The following is a 22,261-nucleotide window of genomic DNA, read 5'->3' as shown; positions in this document are numbered from 1 at the left end:
TGGTGAGCCTGTTCCCAGTGCATCCTTAGCATTCTTGTTCTTGGCTGACAGGAGTGGAACCGGATGTGGTCCTCTGTTGTTGTACTGAGATGCTTACAATTACAATTGTAGAGTAGTTATTCGAGTTACTCTAGCCTTTCTGTCAGCTTGAACCAGTCTAGGCATTCTCTGTATTATAGAAATCCTTAAAACCTGATAGAGATCCTGACACCACCAATCATGCTATCAATATTTTTGCTGTTCTGATGATTGATGTGAACATTACCCAAAGCTGCTTTTATGTATTGATTTTATGCATTGCACTGCTCCTACATGGTGACTAGATAATTGCATGAATGAGAAGGTGGCAGGTGATCCTAATAACGTGCTCAGTGACTGTATGTCTGGCCACATCCTCTTTGTTTCTCAACTAGCTGATATTTCCATTCACTGCCTTCAGTAGATCTTTGTGACAACAACAATGCTACCCAACATTCAAAAGTTAAAAAGCCATGATGCCTGCTTTCAGACCCATGTTAGTTTATTTCTAATTACCACTAATTTTAGTGCTCAGCTCCTTCAAGTGTAAATCATGTAATGTGGAGTTAAGTGTTAATGAATGTGTTCAAGAAAAAATTTCAGATTTCGAAAAAAGTTTTATTCACTTCAAATGCAGCTGATTATGTTTTAAGCCTCGTTCTGATTATGTTTTAAGACATATCGCCGTTAATAGCACTACATCTCAAAGTACAAAGATAAAGAACAAAACACATCTATAAATACTTCTAAAAAAAAGGACAGATATTATGTAAATTTTTCATGTTTGCCCAGTCCATACCACTGCTTTAAATGTTGGATAATAGTAACGTCCACTAGTTTTAGTAATTGTCCAAGATTGCTTGTGTATATCCTGCAAGTCAAGTGTTTTTAAGTAATGTTTTTCCTCTCAGACTGAAAAACTGAACAGTTTCACAGATTTTGTCAGAGCATCAATTAGTGGAAAGACACCAAAGACAAATCACATCTGTGTACAAACTAATTGGTTTGATGAAATCCAGCCAGATGGTATGAGCTCCCTCACACATTTACCTGTCTGAACAGATATACATGCTGAGAGTGAGGGAAAGAAAGCAGAGAGTAAAGAGACAGTGACAGACTGTCAGAGAAAAAAAAACAAAGACTATGTGAGTGTGAAAATGAGTCAGTGTGTGTGTGGGTTCACAGATGTGTGAAGGTAGAGAGGGGTGGGTGGAATTTAAAGGAGCACAAATATGGAGCTATTTCTGCCTGTTTGGATTGAGTGGCTGGCGGATTTGAAGGTTGTGTGGGCATAAGCAGAAATTTCCATTCATGTCACATTCTAGAGAGGCATGGAGGTTAATGGCAGGCATTTTCTACCATGTTTCACCCACTTGGCTGGGCTTTTAATATGTTTTTATTCATCTTCAGTTAATGATCTGTCCTTCTCAGTGCTGCAGTAGATCCAGAAGAGAGAACACATGCTGGATGAGATGTCCATTGCAGGGCACCAAGCACGCACACACACACACACACACACACACACACACACACACACACACACACACACACACACACACACATATTCACACCTAGGGGTAATTTAGTAGAGCCAATCCACCTACTAGCATGTTGTAGAAGATGGGAGGAAAAAGAGAGAGAACACAAAGGAAACCCACCCATACACAGGGAGAACAAGCAAAACTCCACACACAGTAACCTGAACTCAATGGATCAAAATGGAAACACTGGAGTCATGCGTCAGCATGCTTCCTGCTTTAATACTATTAAACCTATTAAGTAAGATGTGTTAAATGTTTACTAAATTCTGCAAAGCTGTATCACCCTAGACCTCTAGAAATCAGACATCCGTGTTCTACATATTTTGATATATATCAGGGACATTACTCCTGTACTGAATTAAATGATATAGCAATTTAAATACTTTTGGTCTAGGATTAATTATAATCTGCCTCTATATATAAGAGAAGGTAATTTTATTATGTAGGACATGAAAAGCTAAACAGCTGCAGATGTGGCTGGTTAATACTGGTTAATGCTTGAATTATTGTATTGACTTAGTTAGCCAGACACAATCATTGTCTATTTAGTGATAACTGATGAGTAAATAAATATCCACTGATGTAATTATGTAGAACACATTGATCTTCTTATCTTTGATTAAATTTAAATAAACATTGCCCTGCCACTTTAGATAACAATTCTTGCACACTGTTGGGAAGAATATCCAGGCTATCAGAGAGAGAGACATGTTTTGTTAAACGCAAGGCAATTACAGAATGGAGGAACTTGTCATACCTGCTTTCCTTCGACAGTGTAAATCCTCTTGACAATGCCAGAATCAAGCTTGATGGCTTCCGTGATATCAGAAAGGACATGCTCAAAAGAATGGGCTGTCTTCTTGTTAAGCAGAATCCGAACAGCTTTGCGTGGCTTTACACCACTGCGTACAATAGTGACCAGCTTAGGCCTGATGAAGTCCTTGATCTCTTTAAATTCATGGGGCCCCGGTTTAGAGCTGGAGAGGGTGGGCAGGCATCTAGTGGATGCTGAAGCTTTCACGTTCATAGACCAGTTGGGGTTGATGTTCTTCATGTAATCAAGCTTCTTGAAAGCTTCAGTGGAGCCACATACATAACTCTCTCCTGAAAGAATAAAAAATACCAGTCTGTAATTTCAGGTGACAATGAAGGTGGCAGTTATATAAGTTTAAAATAAGGCTTGCAATATCTGAACTAACTGATGTGATTAAATATATCAAGTTACATATATTGATTTGTTTTAGGCATTTCACTACTGTTAGAATTAGGTGGAAATGTGTTGAAAGGGTCAAAAACCAGTGTCAGTGATCTTAGTCTAGCAGTTTACAATGTGAAATCTTCAGATTAGTAATTTAATTGTTCAGTATAACAAATTATAGAAAAATCCAAATTGTCCCAATAAAGTGTTGAGAAACTATGACCCACCAAATCGTACAGTAATATTACCACTTCAGTGTACTGTGCTACTGATTTTAAAACAATAGAGATGAACACTAATCTTTAAATAGATTTCCTCATTTGTTGTTTAATGGTTATGGTCAAGAACATGTGGATCTAAACTCACCCATAAGTGTTTAATTGGGTTGAAATCAGGTGATCTGACCTAAACCAGATCTAATATTATTAACCAGGGTGGCCAGGTTTCACGTACCAACTGTATCTGAAAAATATGAAACTAGCTAAAATAATAATGGTATTGGAAAATGGAGACACAGTTACACTTGGAGGATATTATAATGATCTGCATGGTCAGCCAGTGTCTCATGGGATTGTTGTGAATGAAGCCACCTAGAGACTGTCATGCCTTCTTTTGAACCAATGTTGTGTCAGTCAGCTGTATGGCCTGGACTTTATTAGCAATCAGTGCTGATACGTTCTGTGCTGAACTATTTACTGTAGAGTGTCACCCAAATGAGGATGAGGTTCCTTTCTGAATCTGGTTCCTCTCAAGGTTTCTTCCTCATGTCCCCTCAGGGAGTTTTTCCTTGCTGCCGTCATATCCGACTTGCTCATTAGGGATAGGTATAGATATAGTATTTTATATTTTTAATTATTTTTAATTTAATTAATTTAAACTTTAATTGTATATATTCATTTATTTATTTTATTCTTATTATTACTATATATTTCTTTTTTCTCTCTCTCTTCTGTTTCCATACTTCTGTAAAGCTGCTTTGAGACAGTGAGAAATTGTTAAAAACGCTATACAAATAAATTGAATTGAATTGAATATGAGATGTAATTTACTATAACTTATGCTTAAAAGCTCCTGTGGACTGCTGCTCTTCCTCCTCCGTGAATGTTCATACAGTAAGCATGGGCTTCTTCTAGCACTTGTTGTAGTACCATTTCTGACCACTAGTTATAAACAATAACTCCATACATAACACAAATAGGTGACAAATTAAATAAACAACAACTACTATGTCTGTTTACCTGTTTATATTCAATTTGGTACCTGATTAACAGAAAAAATAATGAATTTCTAAAGGTGACGTTATAATGCGTGCGTTATTTTGAGCATTATTTACAGTCAGCCCTGTTTCTCTCCTCCTTACCTTCCAGCAGCTGATCGACGCTGCTGATCTTCCTCGAGCCGTCGATGACGTAGATGACGCGCACGCCCTGGGGCAGGTGCACGTTGTCGGTGAGTGCGCGCGTCAGCTCGGCTAGAAGGGCGTCCAGTGTGCGGAAGCGCTCGGAGGAAACGGCGCACACCAGGCCGGGGAAGTAACGGTCTCCGTTACGGTAGAAGCGAACCTTTTTGGCTCGCTTCTCCGAGCTGAGCGCCTTGAGAGTGCGCGTGCGATACAGGCTGCAGTGCGCGCTGTGGGCGGGGCTCGGGACGCCGTTAGCTCGCGAGCCGCACCGGTCCTTCCTCTCTACTTTATCTCGTGCGTCGAAGTGCTCGTCCATTTCTGCCGGCGAGAGCTGACACCTACAGTATATAGGAGACACGAGGAGACCAGAATGACCGAGTGCTTAACAGTAACCGAAGTCACTCGCGCTTGAGGCGGAAAATAACTTTTTCACACCATTTTTCGAGGCTACAGTCGGTCGGCTTATGGCTTTAAACCTCTTTAAACCTTTAAATCCTGTAATTGTCCTTAATATAACGTTCAGTTGCGCTACACCTTTTAATAAAATGTCAATATAAGACAACTGGTGAAATGTGATTGTATCTCCTACAGAAGCAGCGCTTTGGTCACAGAACTGATCACTTTGTCTGTGTGAATGATCAGAGTTCGGAGAGCAGGTTAGCTGTAGCCTACATGCTCTCTCACACGAACACACACACAGTGTAACAGTAGGCAGGTAAAAGCTATCAGGGTTTAAACTGAGACCCAGAGAGACTAACGGACACAGAGCAGCTTGTCCTAGAGGATATTATTTTGGTAGTGTTTTTAGTTTAAATGATAAAAGCATGTTTACTTACTGAAATACACGGGGCAGTAAATACGCAAGTTTCCTCAGACGAAATTCAGGTCGCAGATGTGAGTCGTGTTCTGTTGGTACCGATGGCTTTGTTGTCCTGAGAGCGTGTGGTCCAGTGTACGAGGAGGAGGCTGGTCTCGCTCACCAGCTGTCTCTCTCTTTCTCGCTACCCCCCCACACCACCCCCCCTTCGTGACGTGCAGTTCCTCACCGCAGCGTGCCGCCACCCCTCCTCCTCCTCCCCACCGCCTCTATCACAACAGGAGACGTGATCAAATGAACAAAATGAATACTACATTCACTTCAGGTAAACTCAAATATCAGTATGTTCGCTTTGGTATTTTTCCATATCATTCAAATTGGGATCATGTGATGCTCTGCCTGCTACAGAATAGAACACATCAGTCTACATCAGGACATCAGTAACAAGAGACTACATCCAATTTATGTTCTGATGTAATAATAAAATAAAAAGAACTCTCATATTTTATAATCTAATATTAATTACATTAATAGTAGATTTCACTGCCTTTTTGATTTACTTCTGTCCACCATTTCATTAGATCTGCCAGGATCTTGTGTTGATAATGGGAATGTCGGACCACTGCGAAAAGTCTTCTCCATCACATAATAAAGACTCTCATCGGGGTTACATTTACATTTACAGCATTTGGCAGACGCCTTTATCCAGAGAGACGTACAAGAGTGCTTAAGTCATTAGATGCATTAACTCTGGTTTACTAGGTTACATACTAAAGATACCATGAGTCTAAAACACTGTTCAAAGATTTTTTTAAATTTTGTATTTTTTATTTTATTTTTTCTAAATGCACACATACAAAATCATGTAAGAAAGTCATTTGAAAATAGCCAGTGACTGAGCTGTCCGGACCCCTAGGGGACGTTCATTCCACCATCTCGGTGTCAGAACAGAAAAGAGTCTTGTAGTCGACTAACCTCTTTCCCTGAGAGGTGGTGGGACCAGTCGAGCAGTACTGGTAGCTCTGAGGGTGTGAGGTGCAGTGTTTTGAATCTGATGCATGCAGCTAAAAGAACCAGTGGAGGGAGTGCTGTAGCGTGGTGGTATGTGAGAACTTAGGCAGGTTGAAAACAAGTCATGCAGCTGCAATTTGGATCATTTGCAAAGGACGAATTGCGTTCAAGGTAGACCTGCCAGAAGTGAGTTGCAGTACTCCAGTCTTGCGATGACAAGAAACTGAACAAGTACCTGAGCAGCCTGTGTGGACAAAAGTGGCCGAATCCTTCTAATGTTGAGAAGGAACCGACATGAGCATGTCCCATTAGCAACATGCGAGGCAAGGGACAGTTGATAGTCCATGGTTGCCCCAAGGTTGCGAGCTGTGACTGAGGGGGAGATCAGATTGTTATGCTGGCATATTGCAAGATCATGACCTGGGGATGATCAGCAGTTTAGTTTTGCTAGGATTGAGCTTTAACTGATGAGCCATCGTCCATGATGATATTTATGCCAGACATGCTGAGATCCGATCAGAAGCTGTGGTATCTGAGGGTGGGAAAGAGAAGATAAGTTGTTTATCATCAGCAGAGCAGTGGTAAGAGAACCTGTTTGAGGAATTAACTTCACCAAGAGAGTGTGTATACAGAGAGAAGAGAGGAGGACCAAGTACTGAGCCCTGTGGGACACCAGTGGAGAGTCTGCTTGGAGCAGATGTCACTTCCCTCCATATTACCTGATATGAGCATCCTTACAGGTAGGCAGACGATTCCCACGCTGAGCCGCAAATCCCAAGTCTTCTGAGGGTGGACAAGAGAATCTTGTGGTTGACCGTATCAAATGCTGCTGAAAGGTCGAGGAGGATGAGGGCGGATGACAGCTTGGCTGATCTAGCAGCATGTAGTTTCTCAGAGTCATCCAAAAGGCTGTCTCTGTCGAATGAGCTGTTTTAAAGCCAGACTGGTTGGGATCTTAGAGCTTGTTCTGTGAGATATAGACAGTTATCTTGGAATATGCCTGTGTCATCAAGGAAGAAAAAATCCACTGATGGAAAAGCCTGGTCATTCAGTATATTCAGGTAGTCGGATGACTAATGGGCACGTAATGGTGCTAAACCAAGACCAACTGAAGCAACACCAGATCATAACACTGCAGCAGGTTATGCATTCATCTAATTTGCAGCAGGTTATAACGCCAAAAGGGTGTTAAGTAATAAAGATGCTTGCCATGAAGGGGTGAAAGCACCCTTTGCCTGCAAAACAGCATCAGTCTTTCTTGACTTCTGGACTACATTTGAGTTTTGAAGGACCATGGCAGGTACGTTGTTCCAAACATCTTGGAGAACTACAAACAGTGGTACAAACTACTGTAATGGTATTGCATAATTGACATTATCCATTATCCATTAATCCTGACCAAATCTCCAATTCTATTTGACATTCACTGACTCCAGACCTTAGGCAAACAACCTACCTCCTGCTACAGCAATATATTTCAAATTTAATTTTGACTTATTTGTCCAGAGCACCTGCTTCCATTTCTTTCCGAAGTCACTTAGCTTTGTTTTCATGTTGGAAGTATGGCTTTTTGGCCTCAATTCTTCCATAAAGACCACCTCTGGCCATCACTTCTAAACATTTCTCTGGACAGTAGATTGGTGTACTTGGGTCCCACTGGTTTCTACCAGTTCTTTGCTGGTGGAATTGCTGGACTACTTCCGATTTTGAAATTAAAAAAGCATGATGTGTACTTCATCTTTGTCTAAATCTAACCTACTCTACTTTGAAATGCCTGGGAGAGACCTTGCTTATGCAGTATAACTATCTTGTTTCTTGTTGCTGTGTCTTCAGTCTTGCCATGGTGTATGACCTGTGACTTGAAACTGGCTTCCACAATCTCATCTTAGAAGTAAAGTTTAGCTTAAGTTAATTATTGTGTTCAAACTGTACATAAGAAATTGATGATTATTATCACCAAGACGGAGGTGCGGCAGTAGCACGCAGCAGCCATTCTGAATATTATAATATACAGTATGCACACTGTTCAGTGCTATTTTGTGTACTTTGTGTATTTTGTCTTGTAGTGTTTTATATTGTTTGCACTGTCTTTTTATCTCACACTGTTGGTTGTACACGTTGCACTTTATTTGGCTAGGACTTAACGTGCTCCAGCTCTGTTGTTTTATGTAGCTTTATGTGTTTTTTATCATAGATATCTACACCAAGATGTCACCTTGGGGTTCTAAAAATGAGTCAAAACCACCGCCATCTTGGAACAGGGGTCTTGTACTTCGAATTTATGGACGATGCCTGACTTTTGTGCTGTGTTTGGATGTTCAAACGAATGAAATCTAAAAACCAGACAGCAAGGGATTACATTTCACAAGTGAGAATGTGTTTTATGATATTGAATGTTATGGAATTATATTTCTGGTTAAGTTGGTTTGTTTCAGTTCTTGGTTAACGACCGCAGCTAATCCATGCTAGTTACCCATTAGTTTTTGACAGTTAGGAAAGGAAATTAAAAAGTGACCCATGCTTTTTTTTGCTTAAAGGTGAAAAGACCCAACTTTATTTGTTTTGCAAGATTCCCTTATCTGTCAAACATATTTTATTAGATTGTCCTGGAATTAACACAAGCAGAATGCTCTTTTATGAAATTACCTCACTTAAGGACATATTTAAGGACATGAGATTTTTTTATTGTATATTATATGATATTTGTGTTTTTGTGATTGAATTTTTGCTATGAAAATAGCTTTGATTGCTGACATGGCATTAAATAAAATAATCTGAATCTGTCACACCATTGTAGCAGTGTTGCATGCAGTAGGCTAAGGTAAGTAGCGATTGTTCATTTGAAGTTTACTCAAGTGGAAGAATGTAACTAATAAACTTAGCTCTACTAGCACTATGCATTATATTTTGAAAAAGTAGAAAATCTTAATATCAAAACCTTAAATTTTCTCTGGACTCAATGATATATATACGTCTGACCGTTGGAACGAACCAAAAAAAAAACCTAGAAAATTGCATTCATGATGATTTATGGTGATTTTATTTCCTTTAATTTATTCCTTTAATTTTTTTTTTATTAATTTCATTTATTTAGACCTTTGCCTACTGTACATTGACACCGATTCATTAAAGAGGAGGGGGTCCCCTGTTCCAAGATGGCGGCTCTATTGATGCATACGTTCCATACCCAAGGCGACATCTAGGTGTAGATATCTATGGTTTTTTTGTAGTACGATGGTCCTGGAGAAACATTTAATTTCACTGTGTACTGCGTCAGTTATATATGGTTGAATTGACAATAAAAGCTTCTTGACATGAACAACAATTAATAGATATATATTTTTGAAAGCATTAGCATTTCTAGCATTTCTTCACACCTGCCTAAAACTTTTATATTTTATATATATGTGTCAGAAATGACATACCATATAAAGATGACATATGTGGTGATATTTCAGCTCACCACTGCAGATCATCTGGTCCATAATTTATATGGCATGGCACAAATTTCTGTGACAAGGAATTGAACCCAGGCTGCAGATATATAAACACATACAAAGCCAAATGCAAATGCATGCTGCAATCAAAGAGCAGGCCAATGGAATATTAGAGTGTAGACATTTTTATTTGGCGAGAGAGAGAGACAGAGAGACAGAGACAGACAGACAGACAGACAGACAGAGAGGGTGGGAGAGAGAGAGAGAGAGAGACTGTCCGTCCTCTGATGGTGCATTGATGCATGCTGTGTAAACTTCCTGCTGTGCAAAGTCATTCTACTGAATCATTCTATGATTAGTGACTGAAATTGTTGATTAATAATGCAGGAAATAAAAATGTGGATTCTCATACTAAAAGTTACAAAACTTAAACTTCCAGAATAAATCAAACTTTTTTGAAGACATTATGATCTATGGCACATTCTTTTTTGCAGGAAGGACTTTGCTAGCAGACTGTAACATTTAACTGTTACCAAAGTGGAGAAAATAATTCTCAGCCCTAATTTACTTAATCTAAAAAATGTGTCGGTTACCACAGTAATATTTTAGCAAACCTTAGTAATAGCAAATTGAATTATGTTTTTGAAGTTCTTCTTCTCAATGCTCCATAGCGGTGATATTTTAAACTCATAGTCATATATTGTATATAAAAGGTTTCTCATTTCATTTTTTTGATTATGTTCATTTAAATTGTCATTAAGCAGCTTTAGTGTTGCAGTTTATCTGCTGCAAACAGGTCCCAGAGACCGTTGTGGTGATATTTAGAAAAATACAGGCAGACAATCAGAAAACAAAGTGAAAATAAGGTTAACAACAGGCAGAGATTTGGCTGAACAGCAAGTCACAGTCACAATGGCACGTTTGGTATACACTTAGAATTTACTTGGTATGGAGTGTTCTGTGTGCTTATATGGTGTATGAGTGGTTATTGAGTTCAGGTGAGTATAATAGATAATCTGGTGAACATGACCGTGTGAGTGGGTGTGGTGAACATGTACGAAGGCTGCAGGGTGTTCATAGTACTGGAGTTTGTCAGTGAGACCAGCTGCCAAGCAGCAGGGTGTTTCTGATATCTTTAGTGGACAGCCATTCTTAGTTGGCCAGTTCATACTATTGTGTCTCTCATCAACCTAATGGGGTGTGTGGGATATGTGCATGACAGGAAGTCCACTTTTATGTGGCATTTCCACTTTTATAAACACAAAAATATTTTATGTTTATGATATGTGGTGTGTTATTGGAGTTTTGTGTATATTTGGGCTGTTCTGAAGTGTATCTACAGTGTACACTATCATAGCTTTGTGCTCAGCCATGGAGAGTGGATATATGTAATTACGTGGGGGCTTGGTCCCTACCAAGTCAAGAGTCAAGTCACGAAGCATTTATTGTCATTTTAACCATATATAGCTGACGCAGTACACAGTGAAATGAAACAACGCTTTTCCAGGATCATGATGCTACATAAAACGACATAAATTTACATAAAACAGTCTAGTTGTGAGTTCCTAAATGCCATCAGCTAACTTGACGATGTGGTTCGAGCTGTGCATTGCTAAACAGTCCTGTGTCAGCAGAGTGAACAGCAGTGAACTGAGCACACAGCCCTGAGGGGCCCCAGTGCTCAGTGTGGTGGTGCTGGAGATGCTGTTCACGATCCAGATTGACTGAGGTCCAGTTGGATCGGGATCCAGTTACTGAGGAAGGTGTTCAGGCCCAGCAGGCCCAACTCAATCATGTGTTGACGGTTGATTGTGTTGAATGCTGAACTGAAGACTATGTTGTGAACTAAGACTAGGTGGGTGAGGGCCAGATGAAGGATAGTGGCAAAGCATTGTCCAGTGAAGGTGGTAGCTGAGTCTTGATGTGCCTCATGACAAGCCTCTTGAAGCACTTTATCACGATAGGTGTGAGTGCGACAGGAGAGTAGTCATTGAGGCAGAACACTGTAGACTTCTATAGCATGGGGATGATGGTGGTTGTCTTGAGGCACATAGGAACAACAGCGCTACACAGGGAAATGTTAAAGATATCAATGGAGACATCCACTAGCTGTTCTGTGCATTCCCTGAGCACTCTTCCAGGAATGTTGTCTGGTCCAGCAGACTTCCATTGGTTAAATCTACTTAGAGTTCTCCTCACATCAGCTGTGGTTAGACAGAGTACCTGGTTGTTAGGGTGAGGGATGGTCTTCCTAGCCACTATGTTGTTCTGTAATTGGTGGGGCTGGTTTGGTGTATAGGCACCCTGATTGAGACACTTCAGTAAGTGGTGAATTGGTTCACCAAAGTTGTAATAGTCTTTCCTTTCCACGTCATTTACTTTGGCTTCGCCGACTTGTATGGGTTAACGGCTGTGAGTTGGAAGCCCTTTGATATGCCACATAAAACCCTCATATTCCGCAGCACTAAGTTTACCTTGATGACCTCATTTGCATACAGCATGTTTTATTAGATATAAGGCTGCATACAAGCAGTTTACTTTGTCATAAATGATTTATAGTTGTATGATCGTATGTCATGAAAATCATCTATATGATGATCACTTTTAAACCCTGTTTGCTGGTCTGTGAGTCTGTGGCTCTAAGAGATTTGTTGAACCAAAAAAGATTTTCACAAAATATTCAAATGTGAGATTTTTCTTGATTTTTTTATTTTTTTTACTTTAAGAATTGGTATAAAACATTCGGTATGAACAGATTTATAGCAAACATAAATTCAGATTAAATGTACAAACATGTATGTTGTCAATTTTATATTAACTGTAATTGTATAAATTGTGTAACATGAATATAAATACACTGATGGTGTAATACATACATAATGTGTTTTTAGAGATTGCATCAAAACCTCTGAAACATTTATGATATAAATATTATTATAAAGGTGGAGTTGACAAATTAGATAATTGAGTAAATATTTGTATGTATATAAGTGTAGGTGTGTTGCATTATTTGGCAGTTTATATAGAATTGGAAACACTGACACACACAACACCTACAAGTTGACCTGAAGCAGCAAACAATGGAATTTTTGTGGACTATTGTGCTTGGAGAAGGAACCAGGCGATTAGGCACGGTCCATGTGATAATATTGTATAATAATAATATTGTCCTTGTAATAAGAGCAATAATTAACAACATGCTGGAAATGTCTAGCTACAAGACGAACATAATTGCAAATAGCATAAAAATAATTCTACTTTTGTGATATCTACGGTTATTAGTAACACAGTAAATCATCTACTTCACCTAAAGTCATTCATTGTTATGTGTTTTAATTTGTGTGTGGATCCTAAATAATAATACGAAACAAATAGCTGAAATTTGGCCAGCTACTATAATAAACTGTGTATGAAGCCATAGCAGAAACATTGTAAACTATCCTACAAACTTCCTTTTGGTTTTCCACTGTTGATGTATCAATGACACTAAAAAAATAAATGCTTTTTAATTTCAGATTTTTTTTTCACATGTGAAACTCTGCTCAAGTTTATTACTATCAGAAACATTGTACAGTATTTTTTGTTGTTAATGGGAAAAATATACAGGTGCTGGTCATATAATTCGAATATCATCAAAATTCCATTCAAAAAGTGAAACTTGTATTCATTCATTACACACAAACTGATATATTTCAAATGTTTATTTCTTTTCATTTTTATGATTATAAATTTAAGAGAAAATTAAAAGAAATAAACATTTGAAATATATCAGTCTGTGTGTAATGAATGAATATAATATACAAGTTTCACTTTTTGAATGGAATTAGTGAAATAAACTAATTTATTAACTTTTTGATGATATTCTAATTATATGACCAGCACCTGTATGGTTATATTATATGTGGATATTGATCATAAATCAGAGTCTTATCAGGAAAAAAGAAAAAATCTATATTTCCTTCATGATTTTTTTGTAGGGGGGGCACGGTGGCTTAGTGGTTAGCATGTTCTCCTCACACCTCCAGGGTCGGGGTTCGATTCCCGCCTCCACCTTGTGTGTGTGGAGTTTGCATGTTCTCCCCGTGCCTCGGGGGTTTCCTCCGGGTACTCCGGTTTCCTCCCCCGGCCCAAAGACATGCATGGTAGGTTGATTGGCATCTCTGGAAAATTGTCCGTAGTGTGTGAGTGAGTGAATGAAAGTGTATGTGTGTGTGCCCTGCGATGGGTTGGCACTCCGTCCAGGGTGTATCCTGCCTTGATGCCCGATGACGCCTGAGATAGGCACAGGCTCCCCGTGACCCGAGGTAGTTCGGATAAGCGGTAGAAAATGAGTGAGAGAGTGAGTGATTTTTTTTGTGTTTGTGCAGAACATCTCTGGTCAGCGCTTTAATCTCGGCAGTCGAGTCTGCGTGACTGTACTGGCTACACTTTTCTTTCCCTTTAAGTCATGCCTCAACGTCACTGGAGCACTATGAAAATATGACAAAATTGCTAGGGTTAGGGTTTGTCTGTGGTTGATAAGGCTATACATATACATATACAATTTGGTGACAGAAAAAAATCAAAAACAAAGTGCTGATGACTTCAAACAGGTGTATGATACAATTTAGAAATTAACATCCTTCCATATCTATATAAAAATGCTGAGGCCCAGTTTTCCTTGATTTTGGCTCAAGATGGCAAGTTTAGTGTGATTTTGGAAAAATGTTCATTTTGGGTAGTCGTCAGTAACAAATACTTGTCAGCTAACTGTGTTTCAGGATGAATACTATCTGAAGTGACATCTGCATTTAGATCTGTGTGATCTATGAAGTGTTAACGGACCGGTAGGAATTGCCTCTGTACCTTTTAACATTTTACAAGTGCTTAAGTGGTGAAAAATAAAGATAAAACACAAACTTACTTCATGCTGCACAAACACTTAATCTCACTAAAACCTTTAAAGATCTTTCCATGAATTAGAAATATCATTTCATTCTGTTGGAGCATTACTGTATAATTTTATCATTATTGACTTTGCATCAGATACTAAACAAAGATGCATCTCTTATGGATTGAACCTAGGTTTTAAAACTGTTACATTATTATGCATGTTTAAAGTTTAATGCAAAGACGCATCTGTAAAACTTTACCCTTTTGCTGGACTATGGACAGTTTTTTGGGACTGAGACAACTGCTGCTTTCTTGACCAATCAAAAGCAGAGGAGACCTGATGAGACAAAAGTAACAAAAACGTATGTCATTTTAAAATCTATCTCACATCAGTACCATGTAGCTTAGAAAATTGATAATTTTGATAATTCATACTAAAATCTATAATAAAATGGCAGTTATTTTATGGATATAACAGATCTCATAACAGAAGTTCACCTTTGCAATCTCTGAAAGATAAGCTCGCCTCTCATCATAGGCCTTTTGGTATGCCTTTTAAAAATGGAAACAAAAGACACCATACGTTAATGTCCACAAGCACCCTGAAGTTATTACTGGAGAGAATAAGAAAGTACCTTTCCTTCTTGTTCAATTCTCAGGTGGGATTCCAGAAGTTGACTTTGGAAGCTACTCTTTTTGGTGCTCAGAAGTTTAAGTTGGTGTTTCAAAGTGTCCTGAGGAAAGCAGAGGTATAAGGCAAATTAAACATGAATGCTAGTTATGTATATAACTGTGGTTATATAAACACTGAATCACTGCCAGTGGCATCAAGAATCAGTTCTTTGTTCTTTTAGAATAGAAGCTATTATTTGTCCCATATACTTTACTGCACAGTGAAATTCTTTCTTTACATAGACTTTGAAAGTTGGGGTCAGAGCACAGGGTAAGCTATGATACAGCACCCCCCGGAGCCTTGCGAACCCTGATCCTCCGATCAACAACCCAGAGCCTTAACCGCTTGAGCCACCACTAGCAACAGATGCGGAGGCAACAATGGCAAGGAGATTACAGTACATCATGAAGAAAGTTTTAGACAAACCAAACTGAAAGGAACCCATTCTCATCTGAATGATACGGTATGATAGCAAATTTACAAAGCACTGCAGGATATATGTCTAGAAGAGTAAACCAAGTTTTCACCAAGTCACCTCTGATTCATGTGGAATCTAGACACCTTAGGACTAACTGGAACAGTGTTCTAACAACAGCCACACTTTGTGCAACAGCCACGGCCTCGTGAAACTGTAAATGGGCCTCTGCCTTGTCGCTTAATGTTGAGCCCACAGTATGACATCATTCATATTGCTGTGACAACATGCTTTTGCCATCACATACACCTTTATTATATATGGTGACTTGACCCATCTAGTATTCACTAACAAAATGTTTTTGCTGATTAGCCAATGCATTGGATCCTATAACACCATTCAAATAACTGCTTTCACATAAGGGAATAGAAGGCCCATGCCCAAGAATCCGCTGTTTTCTAGAATACTTAGTGATGGTCATCAAATAGGCAATGAATTTGGAGGTTTTTACTGGTCAGTTAAATGGTAGTCAAATAGTCTGAGTGGACAATGATCGTTTCTCTCCTGCTGTGTCTTAACTAATCCCTAATCAAGCATGAGCCTCACATGATTCCACCTGATTAATCAACTGTTCTTGGCTTTCAACAAGCTCATTTGTGTCATCTGCTTGGTTCAAAATTTTCACCCACAACAGCCATGTTTGATAAGACTGGACATTCCTTAAACAGAATTAGCTTGGACAGAAAGCAAAATTATTGAATGAACAGCTTTACATAATGAATTATTTACATAATGAAGTTTATTCAGTACAATGAATATGGATTCTTGATCAGCCTTATAAATCATTTAGTTTATAGTTTTATACCTGAGCTTTCAAACAGTTGCCTGTTTAAGTTCACCTTAAAGTGCTTTCTTGACAGTTAATGTTAATGCTAAATTAACAGAAAGTTAACACCATTCAGATCTTAATCAGCTACACCTACTCAACCAAAGACAATCTTGACATACTGCACACATCAGCTTGTAAACATATTAAAGTTCAAACTCTCAGAGTATATTTAAAAATATCTTGGTTCTTCAGCAATCTTCTTCCAGATGTTCAGATGTGCAGATTTAAATATGACCTATTTTTAATTAATATGAGATTTTGCCTACACTGATAAAAGTGAATATTTGGTTGATCAGATTTACAGGAACATATTACACATATTTAAATTACTCAAGAAATTGTGATTTAATTACTTATACTAATTTAATTATTTCCAATTATTTGTTTAAATTATGCAAATGAATGTAATCAATTCACACACTATTAATGTGGTGCAATTATGAAATCTTCTAAGACATTCTCTATTCCCAGGTTAACTGACTGATGTACACTAAATAATACACTTTTTTGTGGTCTCGGTACAATAATTGTCAGGCTCTAATTGACAGAACATAACAAAGGTCAGAAAGAAGAAGAAAAAAAATTAACGTTCAACCAGATCCAAATTAAGGATATAATAGAGTGGTTGATTTTGTGAATCTCTAGGTCCTAGAGTCTAGGATGATGTTCAGAAATATTGAAATATTTCAAATTTTAACTCACCACTGTCATGTCATCATATGAACGAACTGAAGCCAGTTGATCTGAAAACAGACATCATTTTTACACGCTTACACATTTGATTTTGAATTGATATGAATTTTGAATAGAATTTTACCTGCCAATCTGCACTTAATTAAGCGAAATGTTTTTTAGATTTAAAAAAAAAAAATGAATTAAGAATCAGGGGGGCACGGTGGCTTAGTGGTTAGCACGTTCGCCTCACACCTCCAGGGTTGGGGGTTCGATTCCCGCCTCCGCCTTGTGTGTGTGGAGTTTGCATGTTCTCCCTGTGCCTTGGGGGTTTCTTCCGGGTACTCTGGTTTCCTCCCCCGGTCCAAAGACATGCATGGTAGGTTGGTTGGCATCTCTGGAAAATTGTCTGTAGTGTGTGAGTGTGTGTGCCCTGTGATGGGTTGGCACTCCGTCCAGGGTGTATCCTGCCTTGATGCCCAATGATGCCTGAGATAGGCACAGGCTCCCCGTGACCCGAGGTAGTTCGGATAAGCGGTAGAAAATGAATGAATGAATGAATTAAGAATCAAAACCTGAAATCTCTTATTCAGACCTCTTATTTGTAACAAACCAAATTTGGGTCAGGTGCATCCTGTTTGCGTTAATTATCAAATTGCATTTGATGCAATTTGTATTGTTCAGACATAGTTTTTAAAGGCAGACACTAGGGCCTTTAAAGGACGCAATTTACACTGCAACTCTTTGGACTGAACGGCAAGCACTATATCTGCTGAAAAACAGTCACTGCACATCATCTAGCTAATAACATCCCTACAGTTAAACATGATTGGTAGCAAAAAACAGCACTAAACTAAAAATAAATGCTCTGTTAAATAAAAAACTAAAAACAAAAACTGTTTTTTTTTTTCACTTCACACTATTATGGGAGATTAAGTGTAGATTGGTGGGTAAAAGATATTAATAATATCCATTTAAATTCAAATCCCAAACACAAACAAAATAGTCTATATATTTTCTGTATACACTAAGTATTCAGCTAAAAAATTATTAATAGAAAAAACTTTTGTTTTTCTTCATGCCTTTCAAATAAAAAGTGACAATGATCTGCAGTGGATAGAAAAGGTCTATACCCCCGTGGGAACACTGTATGTTTGTAAAGCACTCAAATGAATCCAAAGTAAATTGTGTCAGAGCTTTGTCTACATTTGTCTTGTTTTTTAAATCTTTAAGAATTATGTTCAGAATGTACCTGGGTCTCATTAGAGTACATTTCTTAAGCTCCTTTAATGTTGCTGTAGATCTCTTGGCAGGGCTGCATGATCAGATTTATTTTTATTTTTCTTCCTTTTGTCATTTTTGGAAGGACAGGGTGGTCACACTGGAGGTCACCCCATACATCTTCCCAGCAGGTCTTTATGGTACAACTGATGTTTAGCAAATTCTTTTGTTTTCCTCTCCCTATCTATACCTTCAACAATGAGATCCCTGATGTGCTTTGTTAGAGTCAAAAAGGAAAAGTGTAAAACGAGTGGCATGAGCCACCTGATTTCAGCATCTCGCTTCACATAAGCTATAAATAGCTTCAGCCAACTACTGCCCACACAGACAAACTTATTAGCTGAAACTTGGAGCTGGAAAGAACTAAAAATTAAAATGGTTGCTCAAAACAATACAGGCCTTCTATTTTACAACATCCAGTTTGTAATAAAAAATGTATGAACTGTTTTAAGAAATATAAAATGGTAATTAGCTTAGAGAGTGGCTTAGCGATTGTAAGAATACAGTGTCATGAATATTTTCTGCAAGTTTCAGCAAACTAAACAATATTACAGATGGATGATGTAGAGAGATTTGTAACCGCCAACAGATGGATAATAGTCAGTAACTTTATTTGCATTTGGCAGACCCAATTTAACCAGAGTGGACTTACATTTATCTTATTTTATACAGCCGAGGGTTAAAGGTTAAACTGTGGCAGCCTGACAGTGCAAGAATTTAAATTTAACAACCTTCCTTAAGCCTATAAAAAATATGCTAGATTTGACAGGGATTACATAAAATACACACAATTTATGTAGAATATATATGATGAAAAAATCTCTGAGCTTTCTCCCCAATTTCAAGCCTTATTGTGTTCTTACAAAATATTGTATTCATAATAAAAATAAATAAATAAATTGGAAAACATAGCAAAATTAAAGTATTGTATAAAAGTTTTTTTTTTTTGGATTTAAAAAACATTTTGTACCCATAGGATTTCCACGTAGGCTCTCCAGCCGCTCCTGTACAACTCCAATTTGTCTCTCCAGCTGTCTGTTAAGCTCCAAGCTGGGTCTCATATCTGGTTCTCCATTCATTCCCTGTGCACAAAGAAGGATTTACAATTTACCCAAGTCCTCAAGTCATTTAACCTTTAAGAAAAACTCGCAAAATTGTTCTTATTTCAGATCACCAGAACAGTTACCCTGTTCTTCACCCAATCCAATGAGCCAACAGGGATAAACACGTTTCTCCACACATCACCTGTTTAATAAGGCCTGTTAGATGATTTGATTCAGTTTACACACCTTCACTGTCCACTCTGTTCACTCGCTCTTCTAAATCAGCCAAGGTGCCTCTCAGGTCACAAACAGATTCTTTCAGCATCTCTCTTAAAAGGATGTGCATTGTAACAGATGGTTATATCTATTCTATACATAATAGATGTATATTATGAGTAAGTAGCTAAACCAGGATAATAATTATGTTGGCTTTGTGGAAGCCAACATTCTGTTTTCCTTTATAAGCATATTATTATGTTGGCTTTGTAGAAGCCAACATTCTGTTTTCCTATTTAAGCTTAGACAAAAATTTATAAAATTTAATGCGGCCTAGAGCTTTCGAGCCACATGCACCAGATTCGTGTACTTCCGGTACCGGGTCTCAAATTGCCTTTTTTCCCATAGACTCCCATTATAAACTTTGAAGGTTTATAACTCGGCAAGCTTTTGAACTATCTACACTAAACTCAGCCAGCTCCTTTAGGGTGATACTCTGAACAAAGATTTAAATTGGTGTACCGACTGGCCTTTCGGTTGTGCTGCAGCCCCGCCCCCAAAATATGCATAATCAAAAAACTTTTTACAACATGGACATGTGACATATCAAACCACTCAGAACAATAAGGGGAACTTCCTCACATGTATTCTGATGACGTCACGTGACGTCACGTGAAAATCAAAAATTAGCACAACATGGATAAGTGACATATCAAAACAATCAGCCCAATGTGGGGAACTTCCTCAGGAGTATTTGGATGATGTCACATGCTTGTCTCCACTTACCTCCAAATGTTTTGGCAACCTAGCTTTCTGTCCACTTGCCTCCAAAAGCAACACTATCCCTTATGTCCACTTGCCTCCAAAAGCAACACTATCCCTTATGTCCACTTGCCTCCAAAAAGCACCATCCGTTGCAAATACTTGCATCGTCAAAGCCAACATCAAAGTTTGTCGCGACGAACTTTACAAATCTAGTTATTAATGGTGCTTGAAAAGCATCATTATTGTTATTCTGCATACTTATTATTATTCTTCCGGACACTTTTTCGGCGCGTAACTTGTCCCGCAGCTTTTGTCCTAGACCCATGAATGAGGTGTCAAATCGACCGGCTCGTTGAGGACAGGTGTGCTATGACTTTTATAAGCGATCGGAATTCCGGAATTACCGCTACGGAAGCTCAAAGGGGTTTTCCACAAGTATTGGACCCCAGTCAATACACTTTTGTCCAAAAGTATTGGCACCCCACCGGGTATTCACGTGACGTCACGTGTAGCCCCGCCCCCAAAATACTGTTCTATGCAGTATAATAATAAGTAGAATTCCATAATGACTGCAGTTTTTATATGAAATGTCAAAACACTTAGTAGTCACTTTTGTCCAAAAGTTTTGGCACCCCACCGGGTATTCACGTGACGTCACGTGTAGCCCCGCCCCCAAAATAAGCGAAATCAAAAATTTTGCACAACATGGACATGTCATATATCAAAACACTCAGCCCGATGAGGGGAACTGCCTCACGCGTTTTTTGGTCACGTCACGTGACGTCACGTGTAGCCCCGCCCCCAAGATAAGCGAAATCAAAAAGTTTGCACAACATGGACATGTCATATATCAAAACACTCAGCCCGATGAGGGGAACTGCCTCACGCGTTTTTTGGTCACGTCACGTGACGTCACGTGTAGCCCCGTCCCTAAGATAAGCGAAATCAAAAATGAGCACAATATGGACATGTCATATATCAAAACACTCAGCCCAATGAGGGGAAGTGCCTCACGTGTATTTTGGTCACGTCACGTGACGTCACGTGTATAGCCCCGCCCCCAAAATAAGCGAAATCAAAAATTTGCACAACATAGACATGTGACATATCAAAACACTCAGCACAATGAGGGGAACTGCCCCACGTGTATTTTGGTCACGTCTCGTGACGTCACGTGAAAATCCAAAATTTGCACAATATGGACATGTGACATATCAAAACACTCGGCACAATGAGGGGAACTGCCTCACGTGTATTTTGTTCACGTCACGTGACGTCACGTGTAGCCCCGCCCCCAAAATAAGCGAAATAAAAAATTTGCACAACATGGACATGTGACATATCAAAACACTCAGCACAATAAGGGGAACTGCCTCACGGGTATTCGGATTACGTCACATGCTCATGTCCCCTCCAAAAGTATTGCCACCCTAGCGGTCTAGTAGCTTTCACAATCTTTCTGTCCACTTGCCTCCAAAAGTAATACTAACCCTTATGTCCACTCGCCTCCAAAAAACACCGGCCTTTGCGAATACTTGCACTGTCAAAGCCAACATCAAAGTTTGTCTCGACGAACTTTACAAATCTAGTTCTTACTTGAGCTCTCTCTCCTGTTCGAGTTCAGCCTGCAATCACGCTAGATCATATTTGCTTATCCCAGAGTCTCCCATCATTAAATCAGACTTAAAAACTAAAGGCAACATTTGTAAAGTCGCGTGCTGACCGTTAAGCCGTAACTATGGAAACGGACTGTACCATTCTGGGTGTGTGGCCTCGCTGCAGTTAATTCTGTAAACAAACGTAAATAATTATAAATTATTTTATTATATGTAAATGTTTTAAATAAAATAACAACACACATTCAGGAATTTCCGGTCAAGAGCGCAGGAACTTTGAACCCTTTTTCACAACATACCCCAAAGTTCCTTATCTCGCGAAGCTGAATCGTTAAGGAGCATCATACAAGTGCGCCAAAAGGCAAAAGTGTGAAAAGAGTATCTTTCTTCAAGAG

At 38.7% G+C, this 22,261-nt stretch overlaps 2 protein-coding genes across 3 annotated transcripts in view; both read right to left on the bottom strand.

Moving 5' to 3' along the window:
• dclk1a (doublecortin-like kinase 1a) overlaps positions 1-5,128 on the bottom strand; it is a 55,923-nt gene extending 50,795 nt beyond the window's left edge. For both annotated transcript variants that reach the window (XM_060896315.1, XM_060896317.1), the window contains exons 1-3: positions 4,996-5,128; positions 4,118-4,497; positions 2,317-2,663 (exon numbers count right to left, since the gene is read on the bottom strand). In XM_060896315.1, the coding sequence (XP_060752298.1) occupies positions 2,317-2,663; positions 4,118-4,475 (705 nt within the window). In that variant the 5' untranslated portion in view covers positions 4,476-4,497; positions 4,996-5,128. The remainder of the gene's footprint in view (positions 1-2,316; positions 2,664-4,117; positions 4,498-4,995) is intronic.
• Positions 5,129-13,802: 8,674 nt separating this feature from the next.
• Positions 13,803-21,920, bottom strand: ccdc169 (coiled-coil domain containing 169). The gene is given in 9 exon segments (XM_060896628.1): positions 13,803-13,893; positions 14,557-14,633; positions 14,795-14,848; positions 14,932-15,030; positions 16,976-17,016; positions 19,197-19,275; positions 19,277-19,308; positions 19,516-19,598; positions 21,847-21,920. Coding segments are annotated over 9 exon segments (630 nt in total).
• Positions 21,921-22,261: the final 341 nt, after the last annotated feature.

This window comes from Tachysurus vachellii, chromosome 20, assembly GCF_030014155.1.
Source record: "Tachysurus vachellii isolate PV-2020 chromosome 20, HZAU_Pvac_v1, whole genome shotgun sequence".
Classification (NCBI taxonomy): Eukaryota; Metazoa; Chordata; class Actinopteri; order Siluriformes; family Bagridae; genus Tachysurus; species Tachysurus vachellii.
Note: the sequence above shows the minus strand (reverse complement) of the source record. Positions and strands in the feature narration are given on the sequence as shown.